Source organism: Mirounga angustirostris, unplaced genomic scaffold (assembly GCF_029215605.1).
Source record: "Mirounga angustirostris isolate CCGP_5_RB_7025 unplaced genomic scaffold, mMirAng1.0.hap1 SCAF_10, whole genome shotgun sequence".
In the NCBI taxonomy this organism is placed as follows: Eukaryota; Metazoa; Chordata; class Mammalia; order Carnivora; family Phocidae; genus Mirounga; species Mirounga angustirostris.
In genome coordinates, this window is record NW_026991718.1 from 31,437,939 (window position 1) to 31,455,876 (window position 17,938).

General features: G+C 35.5%; 1 protein-coding gene across 4 annotated transcripts in view; it reads right to left on the reverse strand.

The window, feature by feature from the left end:
- The window catches only part of MAP4K3 (mitogen-activated protein kinase kinase kinase kinase 3), a 189,063-nt gene that overhangs the window by 61,492 nt on the left and 109,633 nt on the right, over positions 1–17,938 (reverse strand). For all 4 annotated transcript variants that reach the window (XR_008506849.2, XM_045884471.3, XM_045884472.3 and 1 more), the window contains exons 4-12: positions 17,162–17,226; positions 11,024–11,079; positions 10,381–10,428; positions 6,034–6,076; positions 4,440–4,512; positions 1,826–1,957; positions 1,551–1,613; positions 1,383–1,464; positions 1,185–1,295 (exon numbers count right to left, since the gene is read on the reverse strand). Coding sequence is in view for 3 of the 4 variants with exons in the window: in XM_045884471.3 (XP_045740427.1) it covers positions 1,185–1,295; positions 1,383–1,464; positions 1,551–1,613; positions 1,826–1,957; positions 4,440–4,512; positions 6,034–6,076; positions 10,381–10,428; positions 11,024–11,079; positions 17,162–17,226 (673 nt within the window). In the remaining variant the exon portion in view is untranslated. The remainder of the gene's footprint in view (positions 1–1,184; positions 1,296–1,382; positions 1,465–1,550; positions 1,614–1,825; positions 1,958–4,439; positions 4,513–6,033; positions 6,077–10,380; positions 10,429–11,023; positions 11,080–17,161; positions 17,227–17,938) is intronic.

Sequence of the window (17,938 nt, forward strand, 5' to 3'; positions counted from 1 at the left end):
GTAAGAGAATTTTTAATGTTGTGACAAAAATTTTTTAAAGTCACAGAACAACTGTGGTTTTCCCCGCTGATGATTAAGATCACTTTGCAGGGTGTCTCAGCTTACAGGGGCATTTCTACAGTCCTGCGCCACCATGCAAATTCAGGACTGCCTATACGTTGAATGATGGGAGAAGAGTTTATAAAACCTAAGTTTTTAAAAAGCAAAATTAAGCAAAACAACAAAAATAATTTTTCCCTATTATAAGGTCAATAATACTTCACATTCCTTAAGTTGTTTTCTTTTTTTTTTTTCCTTAAGTTGTTTTCAAACTCTTTTACAGACCTTGAACAAAAAGGCAGATAGCTGATTTAATTACAGCTGTGTAATGATGGCAAGCTAGAACAATGGTGAATTAATAGAAAGGTTCTCTCTGACTTAAGAGGATATGCAACCATCTTTCTGACCACTGAGAGCTATCATTCCCTCAGTATCATAAATAAAATTTACACCACTTTAAGTGCCTTACATAGAGCCAGTCAGGGTCAAGGCTATCCACGTCAGTTACAGACCCAGTAACAAAATTCTGCCATGTCACATTTACTAAGCTTATGTTAGGTGCCACAATTACTAGCTTAGCTAGTAATGTTAAATATGCCAACAGAAGAGAGGCTTCCTTTGATATCAATGCTTCCATCGTATTAGTTATTCTCTAACAACTACGCTGGCTCATTTTTAAACATTTCCATAGTGGATAATTAGGGTTTTAGTCACTAACAAAAGCAATCCTATACTTTCTACTAACCACTAATAATTCATGAGGTACCGTACAAGGATTTTTTTAAAGAGGAAAACCGAACAGAAATTTTGAGTATATTCTAACATCTGGTTTAAGTGCTTCCCATTTGTGTTCCCTCTTTTATAGTGGACGATCTATTTGGCAACTTCATCTGAAGTGACTACTCTGAAAGAACTACAGTAATTTCACTGAGTGGATTAGATGATTGTGTCTTTGCCATTTTAAGAGGCCAGTAAGAAAAATCCTGCACATGACTTCCCTAAGAGAGACCAAGTCAAAGAGTTAATTATTCCCTTAAGAGATTTTTATTTAAACTAGACCCAGAACTTCAAAAAACTGATTCTGAGATGCACATACCTATATACAATATGTGTTAAATATACTAGCTGGTAAAAACAATTCCTACCTCAGGATCATCATCATCAAAATCATGGTAAGTGGAATGATCTGGATTATTCACTTTATCCAACAGTTCAATTGCCAAAGACCGTGTCAAAGGTTGTGTGACAAACGGGTGCTATATAAACAATACAGAACACTCATTAGAAACCTGATTGGCATTTTATTTTTTGAAAAAAGACATATTTCAGGGCAAAAATAATACCTGTAGTAACTTCTCAGCAGTAGGTCTTTTTTTTGGATTTTTGGTAAGTGCCATTTTCACAAAATGATGAAAACTATTTGACCTAAGAAATTTTGAAAATTAGATTTTTAAATTTTAACTCTTTTTTTTTACTCATGATTATAAAGTAAATAACAGAAAAATACTTACCACTTCATTTTATCCTTTAGTTTAGGAGGCTGAAAATTACTTTTTGTCATTAGAAACAATGCTCTGAAAAATCAACAACAAATCATTACACAGCATTTTAAAGATTTCATATTTTAATATATAAATAATTCTATTACTATTAAGTAATTCTATTACTACTAATAAGGTAGAGCAAGACTAAGAATATTATTTGTTCATGATGTAATAAATATTGGGCAGGGGGAAGGGATTACCCTTAATTTAAGCATAGAGTTCTCCAATTATGACACACTGACCTCATTGGGTGTAAGTCAAACATAGGCGGCTGAAGCTCAGCGAGTTCTATGGCAGTGATTCCTACTGCCCAGAGATCACAGAGCTGATTGTATCCCCCTTTCCTCTCAACGGCTGCAACTTCTGGAGCCATCCTGAAAGAAATATTCCAGGAAAAAAAACAAAACAAAAACAAAACAAAAAAACAACTTCTATTTATTGTATTTTCTTTCATATTCCCACCAGAGGCACTTGGAACTATATCTAAGTTGAGGCCTATTTAGGCCCTGATATCTGAAAAATATGTAGTATTTCAAAGATCTCTTCCAAGATCTTGACTTTGTAAGATTCTCCATCCCAAGACCCTACTGGTGACTCCTTGGTTACTTTGCCATACTTACTATAAAGGTTTATAAAACTTTATAATATAATATAGCAACATATCCCACAGTTGTCCATACTCCATCATTTCCTCTGTACAATTCTGCAGAATTTTACAGAGAAATAACATCTTGCAGTAAATGATCTATAATTTTTAGCTCTAGCTGCTTATACCAATAAACTGCAATCTGGCCTCTGTTTTCATGTGACCAAAACTATTTATTGGGGCATCAATAATCTTCATTTAGTACTTAACTCATATTTACTATAAAGTTAATTGGCAGTTTTTCAGTTTTATTTTAATGGTGGAAGTTATAAAAATGAGTGTTTGCTTTTTAAAACTGTATTTATTTAGAGGAAATTGACCCAAACTTAGGTTTTTTATTTTTTTAACTTTCCTATATAGTCTTATTCTAATTATTCTCTATGAATTTGTATTTGACTGATTTAAATGATTATACTAATTTTCAAATATAAAAATTTTAAATCCTAAACAACAGTTTTAAAAATAACCAACCCTTACATATCAAAAGAATGATTTAAATAAGTAGCTTTACAAATTCACATTTGTCTTCCTAGTATGATTTCAGGCAAGTCAAGTAAGTCAGTGAAGTTAAACACACACACCACACACCAACCCTCTAACTTTCAAGATGCTTGTTCTTAAAATATTTCTAATCTTAAAATACTCCTTAAAAATATTCAAATTATTGTAAGAAAAGTAATTTTAAAGTTTGTCAGTTATTACTTTCCTGATGGCTAGATTCCAGCTTGCTGGTGGAAATGCACTAGCAGAGAATCAAAGTGCATAAAGCTGATATGCCTGGCTTGCCATGTTAGGTGATGTTTTTCCATTTCTCTATAAAAACATGAGTGAAAGTATCCAGCTAGTGTACTTCTACTTCTGCCAGTTAGGCTGTATGCTTACCACTGTCAACTGAGTTCATCTCTGAGCCCGTTTATTCATTATGTTACATATCTTATTATATAATACTATAAATAATATTATTTAATTAAATGTTATGAAAAAACTGATCTTGTTATGAAGTTAAAAGAGTTATGAAAATTAAAGTGAATTCTTCCGAAAACCTTGTTAAAGACAAGTTTCTAAAGACAAAACCAAAAAACCTGGCAAATTAGGTAAGAATATGACAACTGTAAAAGACTAGGAAGGCTATAGACTGTATAATTCCATTTGTATGACATTCAGGGAAAAGGCAAAACCGAAGAGACAGCAATCAGACTGGGTGTTGACAGAGGGTAGGGATGAGGGAACAGAATTTACTAAAACGGGACAAAAGAACACTTCCTTGGGTGCTGGAAACCCATCTTTTATATTGATTATGGTGGTATTTCTCACTACCACAGCATACAAGTTTCTCAACCTTGAGAGAACTGCACACCTAATAAGGCTAAATTTATACGTCATACGTCTGACTTTAAAAAAAAAGTTCACATGCTTTGTACGTCCAAGTTCTCACTGCACTTTACAGAAACACAACCCCGAAATATAGCTGAGGCATTGTGGGTATAGTTTATATTATTAAGACAGAACTCTAATTAGTGAGCCAGTCAAAGAAAAGGTCTTGGTCCTATGGCAAAGAAAAGAAAAAAGTACACTCATATGCCTTAAATTAAAATAAAATGTTTAAGGTGCACATGTATTAATTTTGAGTTTGCCACTGAACAGACATTTTTTATTAACTGAGTAACTGCCTACCTAGTCACTTTGGACAAGAGATTCCATTCTGTTCTACATCCCTAGAGTTCATGTAGGAAAGACATGGTACTAGAAAGACAGATGAAGTATGAGAATGTTCCCAAAATTTACTTTGCCTAATTCACAATTTCACATGCTCCCAAGATAGTTCCTACTTTCTTATAAGAGGAGTAACATTAGCTTTTAATCTCTGAAGCTGGAGCTGGAGATCAGTTATCAACAAACATTTACTAAGTATGTGTAAAAACCATGCTGGACCCCAGAGAATCAATGAGAGTTCCTTTATATCGAGGTTCTCAAAAGCCATTATCCACCTTTTACAGCCTTTTTCACTTAATGAAAATAAACATGATAAAATATTCTTTGGCTGTGTAATCCATCCACAAGTGTACATGCCTAAATTGCTTATGCTACTGATTATCTTCTTAATCTGTTTTAGTCCTAAAAATTTTGACCAGTCTATGTTTTTCAATAAATGCTATATTCAGTAATGATAGAAAAACAAAAAGTTAAATTGTCAATTAAAATACAATTACCAATATGGTGTACCAATGAAAGACTTCCGTTTGGCAATTGTAGCTGTAATCTGTGCAGATACTCCAAAATCAGCTATTAAAAAAATAAGAAACATTTAGAAAAGAAAGCTGAGGGAAAGTAAAATTTACAGTAACATGAGAAGAAACTTTTAATAATTCTTTTCATTAAACTAATTTCACAGAAATGAGATATTCTTAAACATCACATTAAAATTTTTAACTTCTCTGGGTTAGCACTAAAATATCACAAAGTAGTCAGTATGTATCACAGCCAAATAGATTCCTATATATCCCTGCACGAATCAAATGACAACAAAAGTCAAGATCAAATGATTTTGGTGAGAAAGAGACAGCTGAGAAAATTTAAGCCCCCAGACTTAATAATACTATAATTTCAAATTCCCAGGACCTGAAATTCAAGAAATATCACTGGAAGCGACCATAAGTTGTAATATATTCCATTCACTTCCTGCCACACTCATGATGACTGACGTCAAACAAACTAATAATCTACTGGCCAATCTACCCTAGCTTGAAAAGACATCCAAACAGAATATTCTACAAAATCTCACTTCAGCAATACCAACACCAATCACTACCAGAAAATCTGTTTTTATGTAGGATTTGTTGCTATTCTTTATGTATGTTGAGTTCTAAATATTTTCTAGTTTTTAATGGTCATTTCTAAGTCCTTATCAACCAAGATATATATAGGATGTCTGCCAGGAAGGGACACAGTATTAACACAAAATATTAAACTGCTGACAGAAACTGTTAGCCATCAAGAGTTAGATAAATGCTTTTTTCATCTTTAGAGGTGGTTTGGAAAAATTTTATTACATGTTAATTTTCAGATACATACTTTAAAATCCGATTAGTCGTACTGTAGGCTATAGTTCAAAATAGTTTTATTTGTGCTTTTACAAATGTTTTTTGAATTCTGATTTATCTTATAGTAATATGTAATTCAAAATAACTTTCTTATTTATTAAAAACTTCACTTAACACCTAACAGCCATGATTTTATTTATAAAAACTACTATACTATATATGTTTCCAGTCTTAAACTTTCAAACTTATTGAGGGTTTAAATTCTATTTCAGTCATAACCAAAAATTACAAAATAAAAGGTACAGTTTGAAAGAAAGCAACATCCAGCATCGATATTACATTCTTATATAAGTAATACTGTATTTTATTTTAAAAGCTAACATAAAGGATGTAGGATTGCTGGTATAATTGATTTTTTGGCTTTTGTTTGTTTACCTTGTTTTTTGGTTATAAGGTAATTTTGTACAGATTATTCTTACTAAAAGTCACATACATTCCTCAGGTTACAGGTAAAAGAATCTCTAAAGAATTATTATTTTATTGTATCTTTACAACAACTCTGTCATATGTGAAGGGCAGACTTTATCCCCATTTAAGAGAAGAGGAACCAGATACAGAGAGGTTATATATGCCCCACAATGAGAGATTTTCACCTAAAAATACAGAAATGCTGAGGGAAAAACCTAGTCCTAACAGAGGAAAATAGAAACTTACTATGTTCTGGAATAAATTTGCACAAATGACAAAATTTTAATTTACTTACCCAATTTTACATGACCATTATCCGTTAACAGAATGTTAGCTCCCTTTAAAGAGAGAACATTTTAAAGTAAGAAATATTTTTTTCAGACGGCACATATAATAGATCAAATATACATACTTAAAATAATCACAAATGGCAGCCTTAGACCTAGAAATACTTAAAATTTAAAGTATCCCCAATCAAAGTGTTACATCATTATATTCACAGGAAAACTTATCGTCCACATTTTAGGCAATTTGACTATTCTTATAAAATATCCACCCTGCAAAAGGCTGCTATTAACACAATATGAATGTTATCATAAAAATGATGTATTATTTTTCATCTAAATGTTATTTTCTTACTGATCAAACACTGTGACTGCACTAAAATGTGACCTTATATGGGCATTTTCAATTCCTTGTATTACATTTTAAACTTGTTATTTCCTGTTCAAAAAACCCGCAAATTTCCCTTTCTAGGAACTGATCACTGATGAAAATGGTGCTGGTGTGTAAGACTGAACCTTGCTGCTTAGTACATGGGGCTGTCTATCTTAACATGTCTGCCCACAGTTTAGGCCCGTTCAGAACATAAACAACTAGCCATGGGCCAACCAAATTAAAATGTCACCTGTTTGCACGACTGAGAGATAATAGAAAATATAGATTGGTTTCTATCCCGGTTTCTGGCACAGCCCTCTGGAAACCCTGGTAATTTTGTAAGTGACAAGAGCACTACGAGCACCTTTTGTTCTAATACATGATCTCAGACCCTGGTTCTTAACACAGCGCTCTTGAAACACTTGTAATTTCGGGGGTGACAAGAGTATCTTCTGTTCTAATGAAGCAACTCTGGGTGGGCTCCTGGACAGCTCCTGGATGAGGGATGGTCACCGGAAAGACCAAGCCATGATTGGAAGCTTGGAATTTTCGGCCCTGCCCCACATTCTCTTGAGAAGGGAGAAGAGCTGAAAATGGAGTTAATGACTGATCATGCCTAAAGAGGAAGCTTCCATAAAATCTCAATAGTATGGGGTGTGGAGAGCTTCCAGATGGGTAGAGGTTCCAGGAGAAGGTCGTGTCTGGAGAAGGCAAGGAAGCTCCACACCCCTTCCCATATACCTTGCCCTATGCATCACTCCCATCTGGATGTTCATCTCTCTTATCAAATCCTTTAATAAACTGGTAAATGTAAATAATTCCCTGAGTTCTGTGAGCCACTCCAACAAATTAATTGAACCCAAGGAAGGGGGTTCAATTAATTAATTCTGATCTATACAGTCAGTTGCTCAGAAGCATAGCTGATAACCTGGGCTTGCAACCTATTAACTGGGGTGTATGCGTGTGCGTGGTGGGGGAAGGGACAGTCCTGTGGGACTGAGCCTGTATCTGTGGGATCTGATGCTATCTCCAGGAAACAGTCTCAGAATTGAGTTAAATGGTAGGACACCCAGTTGGTGTCACAGAGAACTGCTTGTTGTGGGGGAAACTCCACACATTTGGTGACCACAAGTGTCAGAAGTGAAGTGTTCTGTGTGAGTAAGTAAAGGAGACTCAGGAAAGAAGCACACAGTAGGGAAGAACTGGGCTTTTCCCTACACAGAGAGGAAAAAACTCAGTTTTTTCCCATTACAAAAATGATCCAGTAACATTTTAGCCACTCCTACTTCCTGACCTGAGCCCAAAGTAACCACTTCAATAAGCTCAAAGCTTTTGGAAGAGGTAGAAATACTGTCTCCCAAGGTGTATAGACTTCTTAAATTTTATTTTTTGCCTTTTCTATAACTTTTAAATGAGCAAGCAAAAGTAAGCAGGCTCTTTAATCAAAGGTGTCATCAATCATGTAATTATATGCTTAAAGGAAAAATACTAGGAAACCCCTTTCCACCCAAAAAAGAGGAAGCCATAATGTAAGACTGCACCCCCTGATATTACTGCAGCACTATGGAATAATGGGAGAAATGAGAAAAAGGAGGGACAAGGGACTACAGCAGGGATTTTTTTTTTTAGGAGGGAGGAGGGGGGAGAAGCAGAGAGAGAGAATCTTAAGCAGGCTCCATGCTCAGAGCGGAGCCTGATATGGGGCTCAATCTCACAACCCTGAGATCATGACCTGAGCCAAAATCAGGAGTTGACGCTTAATTAACTGACTGATACAGAAAGGATTTTAACTTGATCTAGGCCCCAGCTATCCAGATGTCTGCCATAGTGTTCAGTTTGGTCTTTCCCCAGCTCCAGGTTAATTTTCCTAAATTACAGTTTATATCACATCACGTGCATCTATGGCCTTTAATGCTTCCTTCCTTCCATTCCTCTCTCCCTGAGCAACCAAGTGCTATTTTAAGCTTTAGGGTTATAGCAATAAATAAGAATAAGCTCCAGCTCTCATGAAGTTTACATTGAATAGGAGAGAAAGAAAATCTAAAAATGAATACACACACACACACATATGAATGAATGGACACAACAAATTATTCAAAGTCAGTAAGAGATAAGTACTTTAAAGACAGTGATATCTGAGCAGAGATCTGGATGAAGTGAGGGTGCAGAGCCATGCCAAAATCTGGGAGAAAAACATGCCAGGAAGAGGGCACAGCAAATACAAAGCCCTTGGTGCCAGAATGAGTTCTACATATTCCAAAAACATCAAGTTTAGTGTGGCTGGAACAGAATGAGTAAAATGGAGAGGAGTGTAACATGAGGTCAGAGAGAAAAGCAGGGGTCAGATCACGGATAACCTTATAGGCCATGGTAAGGAAACACCTGGATTTTACACTGAGTATGGTAGGAAGCCAACGTGGTTCATAAACAGAAGAGTGATAAGCTCTGATTTAAAAAGATCACTCTGGTTGCAAGGTGGAGAAGTGACTACAGAAACACTCAAATAGAAACACTCAAGAACAGAGCCGTTAGAAGGCTGCTACAGAAGTGCAGGCGAGATAGAATAAATTGGTGGCTTAGACCAGGGTAGAAATAATGGTGATGGGCAGAATCTCCCCAGTTAGGGTCAAACTCTGAAGTTTGGCACACAACTCTTTGTGTAATGGAGCTAAGCCCATTTCCTGTTACTCTCCTACCTTCTCTTCTCTTCAGTAATACGGTGCAGCTTCTATCCTCCCTAAAATGCCGTCACACTTTCTGATGTCTGTATCTTTGCTTACATTGTTCCCTCTGCTTGGAAGGCACTCCACCATCTACTTCTGACAAAAATCTATCAGTCTTTCCAGATCATCAAAGTGCTGATGACACAGAACCTTTCTTGATTTACTTATGTTATGATCTCTTCTCCCTTTCAACTCCAAAGCTCTTTGCTTATGTCTTTTAAGTGGCTTATAAAAAATAAAGTAAATGATCTCAGCAGGTGATCTGACATTCCACTGAAATTTCATGCAAAATATGAAGGCATGTACATAAGGACATTTTCTGAGAAGAGAGTCCATGGCTTTCATCAGAGACTCAAAGGATACCAAAAAAAAAAGAAAGTTAATAACCTTTATGCTAAAGAAAACTATTTCAGAAAACAAAAGGGAGAAAGAAGTAGGAAAAAAGATGAATGAGGAAAAAGGTAAAAGAAAAATAAATGAAAGGAGAAAATAACTAAGTTGGGGAGATGGCAGAATGTTTAGAAATAACTTCAGGAGGGGCGCCTGGGTGGCTCAGTCATTAAGCGTCTGCCTTCGGCTCAGGTCATGGTCCCAGGGTCCTGGGATCGAGCCCCGCATCGGGCTCCCTGCTCAGCGGGAAGCCTGCTTCTCCCTCTCCCACTCCCCCTGCTTGTGTTCCCTCTCTCGCTGTGTCTCTCTCTGTCAAATAAATAAAATCTTTGAAAAAAAAAAAAAAAAGAAAGAACTTCAGGAGTCCTGCCATGGCACCTAGTTTACCACAGGGCTAACCCCAGCACATCCAGCGAACCTGCTCTCCTCTGCCAGTTAAATCAAAGACCATCAGAAAATGTTACAGTTGAATTTATCCATTTTGAGAAATTATTAATGATAGTTCCTTAAGATTGTCAAAGTTTACTATAATATTCAAAAGCATGAAATGTTCTAAAAACCCCAACTTAATGGAAGCTGATGACCTAATTTGCTTTTTACAAATAAATAACTACAGATAAACGAATATGGGGTATTACAACACTAATCCACAAATGTATCCTTTAAAAGGGTAAATTTTATGGTATGTGAATTGTATCTCAATAAAGCTACTTTAAAAAAGTAATAAAACTCTTAAAAGTACCACTCAATTTTACTATAGTAACATATTTCAGTTAAGAAATTCATCAAATAGATTAAGACAATTGCTCAACAGTTTGAGCCAAGTATTTAAAAATGAAGAGAGGCCATTAGATTAAACATATGATGTATACCTTTATATCTCTGTGCATTTTTCCTTTACTGTGAAGATAGTATAATCCCTGGAGTTTCAAAAAACAAAAAACAAACAAAAATTAATAAGACTTTACTACAGAGCATATTTTGGGATGTAAAGTGATTAACTAAATAATAGTTTGTCTTTTATTTACTCATTACAGAAAGTCTAGTGGTAATCATTATTTTACTGAAACAGCCTAGAAGACAAAAGAATCAAGAAAATGAAAAAGGCAAAGCTCAGCAGAAACCACTAACTTTCTAAAGACAAATACTTTTCACTAAACTCTGCAAATAGTCTGAAATAACGTTTAAAAAGTATAAATGCAATTAGTATTAGAATGAGTTTCAAATTCCTATAAGGGTGCTTAATTTTCAAGCCTTTCTTTGGTATTAAGAGGAATATAAAAATACAAAATAACAAATCCATAGCACTTAAAATTTAGGAGGTCATATTATCACACTGAGGCTTTATAGTGTTTATTTGCAAATATAATTTGAGTTTACTACACAATTAAAAATGTGTTAAAATCCAAGAGTTTATCAAACTAGAATGCTCAATCCTTACTTAACAGATAACGCACAATAATTAAACACTGAATCTAATAAAGAATGGTATTTTTTAATTAGCACTGGATTTACCTGTAGTGTTTCTCTGCTAACATACGCAATTTGCAGTTCTGATAGAGGTCCCGTTACTATAAGAGAAGAAAATTAATATTAATGAAATTAGTCAAAGCACATTTTTCAGGAAATGACAAATTTTTACTAGTTCCACTAAGCAATAGCCTTGATATACCCAAACAATTGTACTAAAATGTAAGCTCCATGAGGGCAGGATTTTTTAAATCTGATTTTCTCACAGTTGTATCCCCAGTGTTTAGAACAGTGCCTGGCATGGGAAAGCTGCTAAATAAATGTTTGTGGAATGAGTACAAGACTGAAATAGTCTCTGAAATTAATTATATTTTCATTTTTGCACCTCGCTGATCAGTACTACCTTTTAAATGTTAAAAGAAATGAATCATGGCCAACAGGCTTAGCTAGTTTTTATCAAAGCTTTTCTAAATTGATATGTAATGCATGTATTAAGGACTTTTTTTTTAAAGAGGGGTGGGCAGAGGGGTGCCTGGGTGGCTCAGTTAAGCATCTGCCTTCAGCTCAGGTCATGATCCCAGGGTCCTGAGACCGAGCCCCACGTCAGGCTCTCTGCTCAGCAGGGAGTCTGCTTCTCACTCTCCCTCTGTGCTCTCTCGTGCTCACTTTCTCTCAAATAAATAAATAAATCTTTTTAAAAGGGGGGGGGAGAGGGAGAGAGAGAATCTTAAACAGGCTCCACACCCAGTGTGGAGCCTGAAGCAGGGGTTGATCTCACAATCCTGAGATCATGACCTGTGCCAAAATCAAAAGTCAGACAGTTAACCCACCAAGCCACCCAGGCACCCCACATTACAGCTAGTTTTAAGTCAGTATTTTTTCCCTAAAATTATTAGCTTTATAGCTATAAAATTAATTATGTTCACTATAAAAATCCAATCAATAGACAAGTTTGGAAAGTGAAGGTCTCTTCCTTACCCAAACTATTACTCAATAATAGGCAATATCAATAATTTGGCCTATAGCCAACCAGATAATTTTATGTAAAGACACATTTTAAATGTATGTATAGATCTCACAGAAGAATATGAATGGAATCATATTACATACAGAATTCTAAAACCTACTTTTTTACTTACCATGGACAACTTTCTATATCAATACATGTAACTCAATCATAATATTTTTCTGTGTGCATCTATCCACTACTGAGACATTTAAGTAGTTTTCTCTTTTTCCCCTACAAAATCACTTTAAAGTCTCTCTACATTAGGTGGGAGAAACTATTCTAAAAATTGAATTAAATTCCAATGATGGAATCTTTTGCTAGATAGTAACCTCTTTGTAAAAATGTTTACTCTGGGGTATTTGTGGTATTTTACAATTGTGGAAGAGAGAAATCTATTTCACTTAGATTTTGTTAAGGACAAGTCTGGGTTTGAACGTCTGAAGGTAAGCCATATATAACTAATTCTTGTGGTCTGTAAGCGCCTCTTATTCAGTAAAATGGGACTCCCTTTATATTTGTTTCCACAGTATGGCAAACACCCTGAAAACAATATCTAGAAATGACAGAAAAGAATATTCTAAATAATCTTTTAAGTGCCTAGCTAAGTTAAAAAGTAAGAGACTTGCCCAGGAGCCAAAAACAAAAGGGGAAATGAAAATCAGAATGGTAAAAATGTGAAATATTCTAAGAGAAAGGTCAATCTTGGTAAGCTGGGGCTTTAGTTTTATCCCCTACATGGGGAATAGAACAGAAGAAAAGGCCATTCATCTGCAGAGGAACAGTTAAAACAAATATGCCCATAAAACCAGAATCTTCAAAGGGCTACATCCTCATCTTAAAAGGATAGACAAGGACAAGGAGAAGACTAAGGATTTTGTATCATGGCCTGGGGTCTGGATAGGGGAAAATATCTTCTAGATTCTGTCACACAGGCCTCTTCTTCACTCAGGTTTAGGGTTCAAATATAGTGGATACACCGAGGTCTTAGGATCACAGAAAGAAGATTAAGAACACCACCACCACCACCACCACCACCACCACCACCACCACTATGGAAGGACCCACTCTCAAAAGCCAATGGAATTCCTGCTGAACCTGATCTCAGAATTCAAAATTATTAAGTAAGTGGAAAGCAATTCACCATAAATGACATAATAGAATGTGGAAAACTGTTAAAGAACAATATTAAACAGAAAGAAAATGTTCAATGGAAAATGGGGAAAAAAGCATTATATTGGAACAATGAAAGGTTCCAATGTCAGTTCCTCAAAGAAAAGAATAAACAAAAGGAGAGAAGAAACTCATGAAAAAATATAAATTCAAAATGTATCCACACACACATACCTGTGGTAATTTAAAACATGTCTACAAGTGTTGGAACTTAATTCCCTTCCCGAGTATGGGCTGGACAGAAATGACTTGCTTCTAAAGAACAAAACATGGGGGAAGAGACAGTATACACCTTGTGCAACTACATTATAAAAGGCTTTGGGGCTTCCTCCTTGCTCTCTGAGACTGCATGCTCTGGGGAAGCCAGCTGCCATATCGTGTAGACACTCAAGCTGTCCTACGGCCAGATCCACATAGTAAAAAACGGAGACCTGCCAAGAGCCATCAAGGACCTGAAGCTTTCTGCCAACAGCCATGTTAAGTGAATCAAGGTGAAAGTGAATTCTTGAGCCCTACTCAAGTCCGCAGAGGACTGCAGCTCCAGCCAAATAGCTAGACTGCAACTTTATGAGAGAACTTGAGCTAGAATTGCCCAACTAAGCCATTCTTGAATTCTTGACCCTCAGAAACTGGGACATAATATTTGCTGTTTTAAGCTGCTAAATTTTGGGATTATTTGTTATATAGCAATAGACAACTAATACAGTTCCCTTTTGTAAGATTTAAAATTTTTAAAAATCATATGGAGTGATGGAATTAAGAGCAGTAAAACAAAATATAAAAATTGGTTTAATGATACTTTAGAAAGCAGAAATAAAAAAAAGGAAGAAGTAACGGTAAAAAGCAGGCTTTGCAAATTCTGCATGACAGATCAAAATATACTGTGCATACACATATAAAAAAGCAAAATCCCACAAGCATTAGGGTTATTAGAAAAGAAGAACTTCTCTTTCACTAGGTGAGGTAACCCAAGTTAGTACACTAGTCCCACAGAATGACAATGTGATAAAAGAGAGAAGAGAAAGAGAAACACAAAGAAACGGAGGTATCTATCTTATGAGGCTGTGCAAGTAGAGAGCGCTACAGACTAGCCAAAGAGGAGTATACACATTGCCATGAGGAGGTCTCTTGGTGGCAATCAAGATGCAGTCAAGAGTGAAGAGGGAAGGCACCTGGGTGGCTCAGTTGGTTAAGCAACTGCCTTCGGCTCAGGTTGTGATCCCAGGGTCCTGGGATCGAGTCCCACATCAGGCTCCCGCTGCTCAGCAGTGAGCCTGCTTCTCCCTCTCCCTCTGCCTGCCACTCCCTCCTGCTTGTGCACTCTCCCTCTCTGTCAAATAAATAAATAAAACCTTAAAAAAAAAAAAAAGTGAATAGGGACTGGGGTTTTGTATAAGCACATAAATCCCTTGCATGTATATTTGAGAATATCCGGGGTGTTGCCAATTATCGTTTCTTCCATTGACCAAGCTGCTGATCAGTATAAATAAATCAGTATTAACAAATTCATATTATTTTCTTATTTCCAACATTTGGTTGAAATGGAATGACAACAATCATGGCAAAACTATTTCTGTAACTAAACTGGTCTTCTTGCTTCTTCATGAAGAAAGCAGAACCAGACACTTAAGAGCAAGCATATATATCTGATGGAATTACTTAACAATCTGAGAAAGACTGAAAAGTATGCTTAAAAAACTAAAGATGTAAAAGAAGGAGTGCAAAATTACAAGAGAATAAGACACAAATATAAAATGAAGGGAGACTTGAAATAGAACCAAACACTTTCTAGAAATGAGAAAAACAGTCACCAAAAATTAAAACCTAATGGATGTACTAACCACAGCTGTAAAATCAGTGAACTATAAGATGGTTATGTGTATCCTCAGTGCTCTACTGAGGGATTAAAAAGTGCAAAGTATACAGTTGAGTTTAAGAGACACAGAGAAGATCTAACGTTTATCTAACAGATATTCTAAAAGGAGAGATCAAAGAGACTGGGGTAGAAAAGATTTTAAGAGATAATAATTGATAACTGTCCAGGCTTGATGAATAAATTAAATCCTCTCTGGTAAGCACTTTAAGTCCTCAGCAAGAAAAGTAAATGTAAATCCATGTTTAGATACTAAAAACACCAGAAATTAAGAGAAAAAAAAATGTTAAAATTGATTAGAAAGGAAGATTCCCTGGAAAGGATTAACACGTAGTTAGAGTGACAGAAGATACCAACAGCTATAGAAGCTAGAAGACAGTGGTCTAATACATTCAAAATGCTGGCAGAAAATATCTGCCTATACTACACTTAAATTATGATTGAAGAATGAGGGTCAAAGACTGAGAGTGCACCCCTAGAAGACCCAGCTGAAAGAACTTCAGGACAAAGGAAATTAAATGAATAAATACGAGAAAAAAACAGTAGATAAATTAGTCCAAATTAAGACAAAAAAGGGGAAATAGCCTTTTGAATTTTGAATAGCTTTCAGAAATACTGTGTATGTCCTGCAATGCAAAATAATGCCAAATATTTCTCAATTTTCACTGAACCTTGGAAATCAAAATGTCATTAATAAAAAATTCTCAAATATAAAGAACAGCCATACTTAATAAAAAGATATTCTCAGAAAAGAAATAACTTTTCATAAAGCAGAAATGTTCTCATGTTTTCCACCTGGCTTTCAAGGCTCTCTGTATCCGACCCTACTCCCCATATATAGACCGTACACCAATGAGAGTGATCTCACATGTCACACCTTCATGTCACTGTAATGCTGTTTCATCTCCTAGGATGTACTTCTACCTCTTCTTTCTACCCAGAGTTTATGTATCTTTTAAAGAACAATTAAAAACCCATTTTCTTCATTAAACCTTCAAAAACAATTCCAGAAAATCTATCATTTCCTTTTTCCCATTCCAACTGTAGTTAGTAGTACTTTAAAATACTATTATGTCAATCTTTAGGGTAAGTAAAATCTACACCAAGAAGATACAGTAAAATGGGGGCGCCTGGGTGGCTCAGTTGGTTAGGCGACTGCCTTCGGCTCAGGTCATGATCCTGGAGTCCCGGGATCGAGTCCCGCATCGGGCTCCCAGCTCGGCAGGGAGTCTGCTTCTCCCTCTGACCTTCCTCCCTCTCATGCTCTCTGTGTCTCATTCTCTCTCTCTCAAATAAATAAATAAAATCTTAAAAAAAAAAAAAAAAGAAGATACAGTAAAATGAAGTGAATGGAGAGAGTAAAATTCCTATCCGAATAGTCTTTTAACATCTGCTTTATTACAATCAGCCGCCAAAATTACTTAAGAGGCCCTAATGGGAAAATCTGAGCCCAAATCCCATATCAAGAAACATGAAAAAAATTTCCAAAATATTTTCTCGTAAAATTGACATGACTTATTTTATTTTACATTAATCAAAAAGCACAGCTCCAGTAAAAGAATAAACCCACTCTGCAGTTTGTTACAATAACCCATTAAACAGAACCAGAATGGGACAGAGAGAGAAAGAAAAGACCATAAACACTATTATACTTTACAAAATCTTTCTTACATACTCCACTGAAATCTCAATAAAAAAAGCTTTAATAATTTTTAATTCCCCAGAATCTAGTATTTAAAAAAGTAAACAATTTAATTGATGCTTCTTAAATACACGAGAGCAAAATCAATTCTTTGTATTAATACTACTCATGTATTAACTGGATATTCTTCTGGCTTAGTGTTAACCCTCAAGGCCTTTACATGTTTCTTACAAATCTGAGTTTGAAATTTTGAACTAACTATATATAATACGTCTTCTTTAGAATTAGCAAATAGTTCAACTGCATATAATTTTGCAACTTATAATGCAAATACTCCTTTCATCCATATAGATCTTAAATTCTTTTATATATCTAAATAACAACAATAAAACATACTTTCCTCAAAACAACATTAATGCTTTAATATAGTAAATAATTATATTTTAAGAAATTCTACTTAATGTGTATAAAACATAACTTTTGTCTTACCATGATAAATATCCTGTAAAGAACCACCTCCACAAAACTCCATGCAAATCCAAAGTTTATCTCGCCTGTAAGGAGAAAATAGCATGTATCACATTGTAACAAGTATCTTTTAAGGTTGTATCCTATAACCTTGAAAAACCACATAAATGCAAAGTGCTAAGAAAAAAGCTAGTTAATCTCTATGAGTAAAAGAATTACTTAGTATGTTATAACTCAACCCAAGGTTTTAATCCTTAAAAATACACCATTTGTAGGATATAAAAATGTCATCAGCCACATCCAAATGAGAGGAAATTTCTCTTTCGTTAAAAGCTTCCCCTTCCTGGCCAACAGACACATGAAAAAGTGCTCAATATCACTCGGCATCAGGGAAATCCAAATCAAAACCTCAATGAGATACCACCTCACACCAGTCAGAATGCCTAAAATTAACAAGTCAGGAAACGACAGATGTTGGCGGGGATGCGGAGAAAGGGGAACCCTCCTACACTGTTGGTGGGAATGCAAGCTGGTGCAGCCACTCTGGAAAACAGTATGGAGGTTCCTCAAAAAGTTGAAAATAGAGCTACCATATGATCCAGCAATTGCACTACTGGGTATTTACCCCAAAGATACAAAAGTAGGGATCCGTAAGGGTACGTGCACCCCGATGTTTACAGCAGCAATGTCCACAATAGCCAAACTGTGGAAAGAGCCGAGATGTCCATCGACAGATGAATGGATAAAGAAGATGTGGTATATATATACAATGGAATATTATGCAGCCATCAAAAGGAA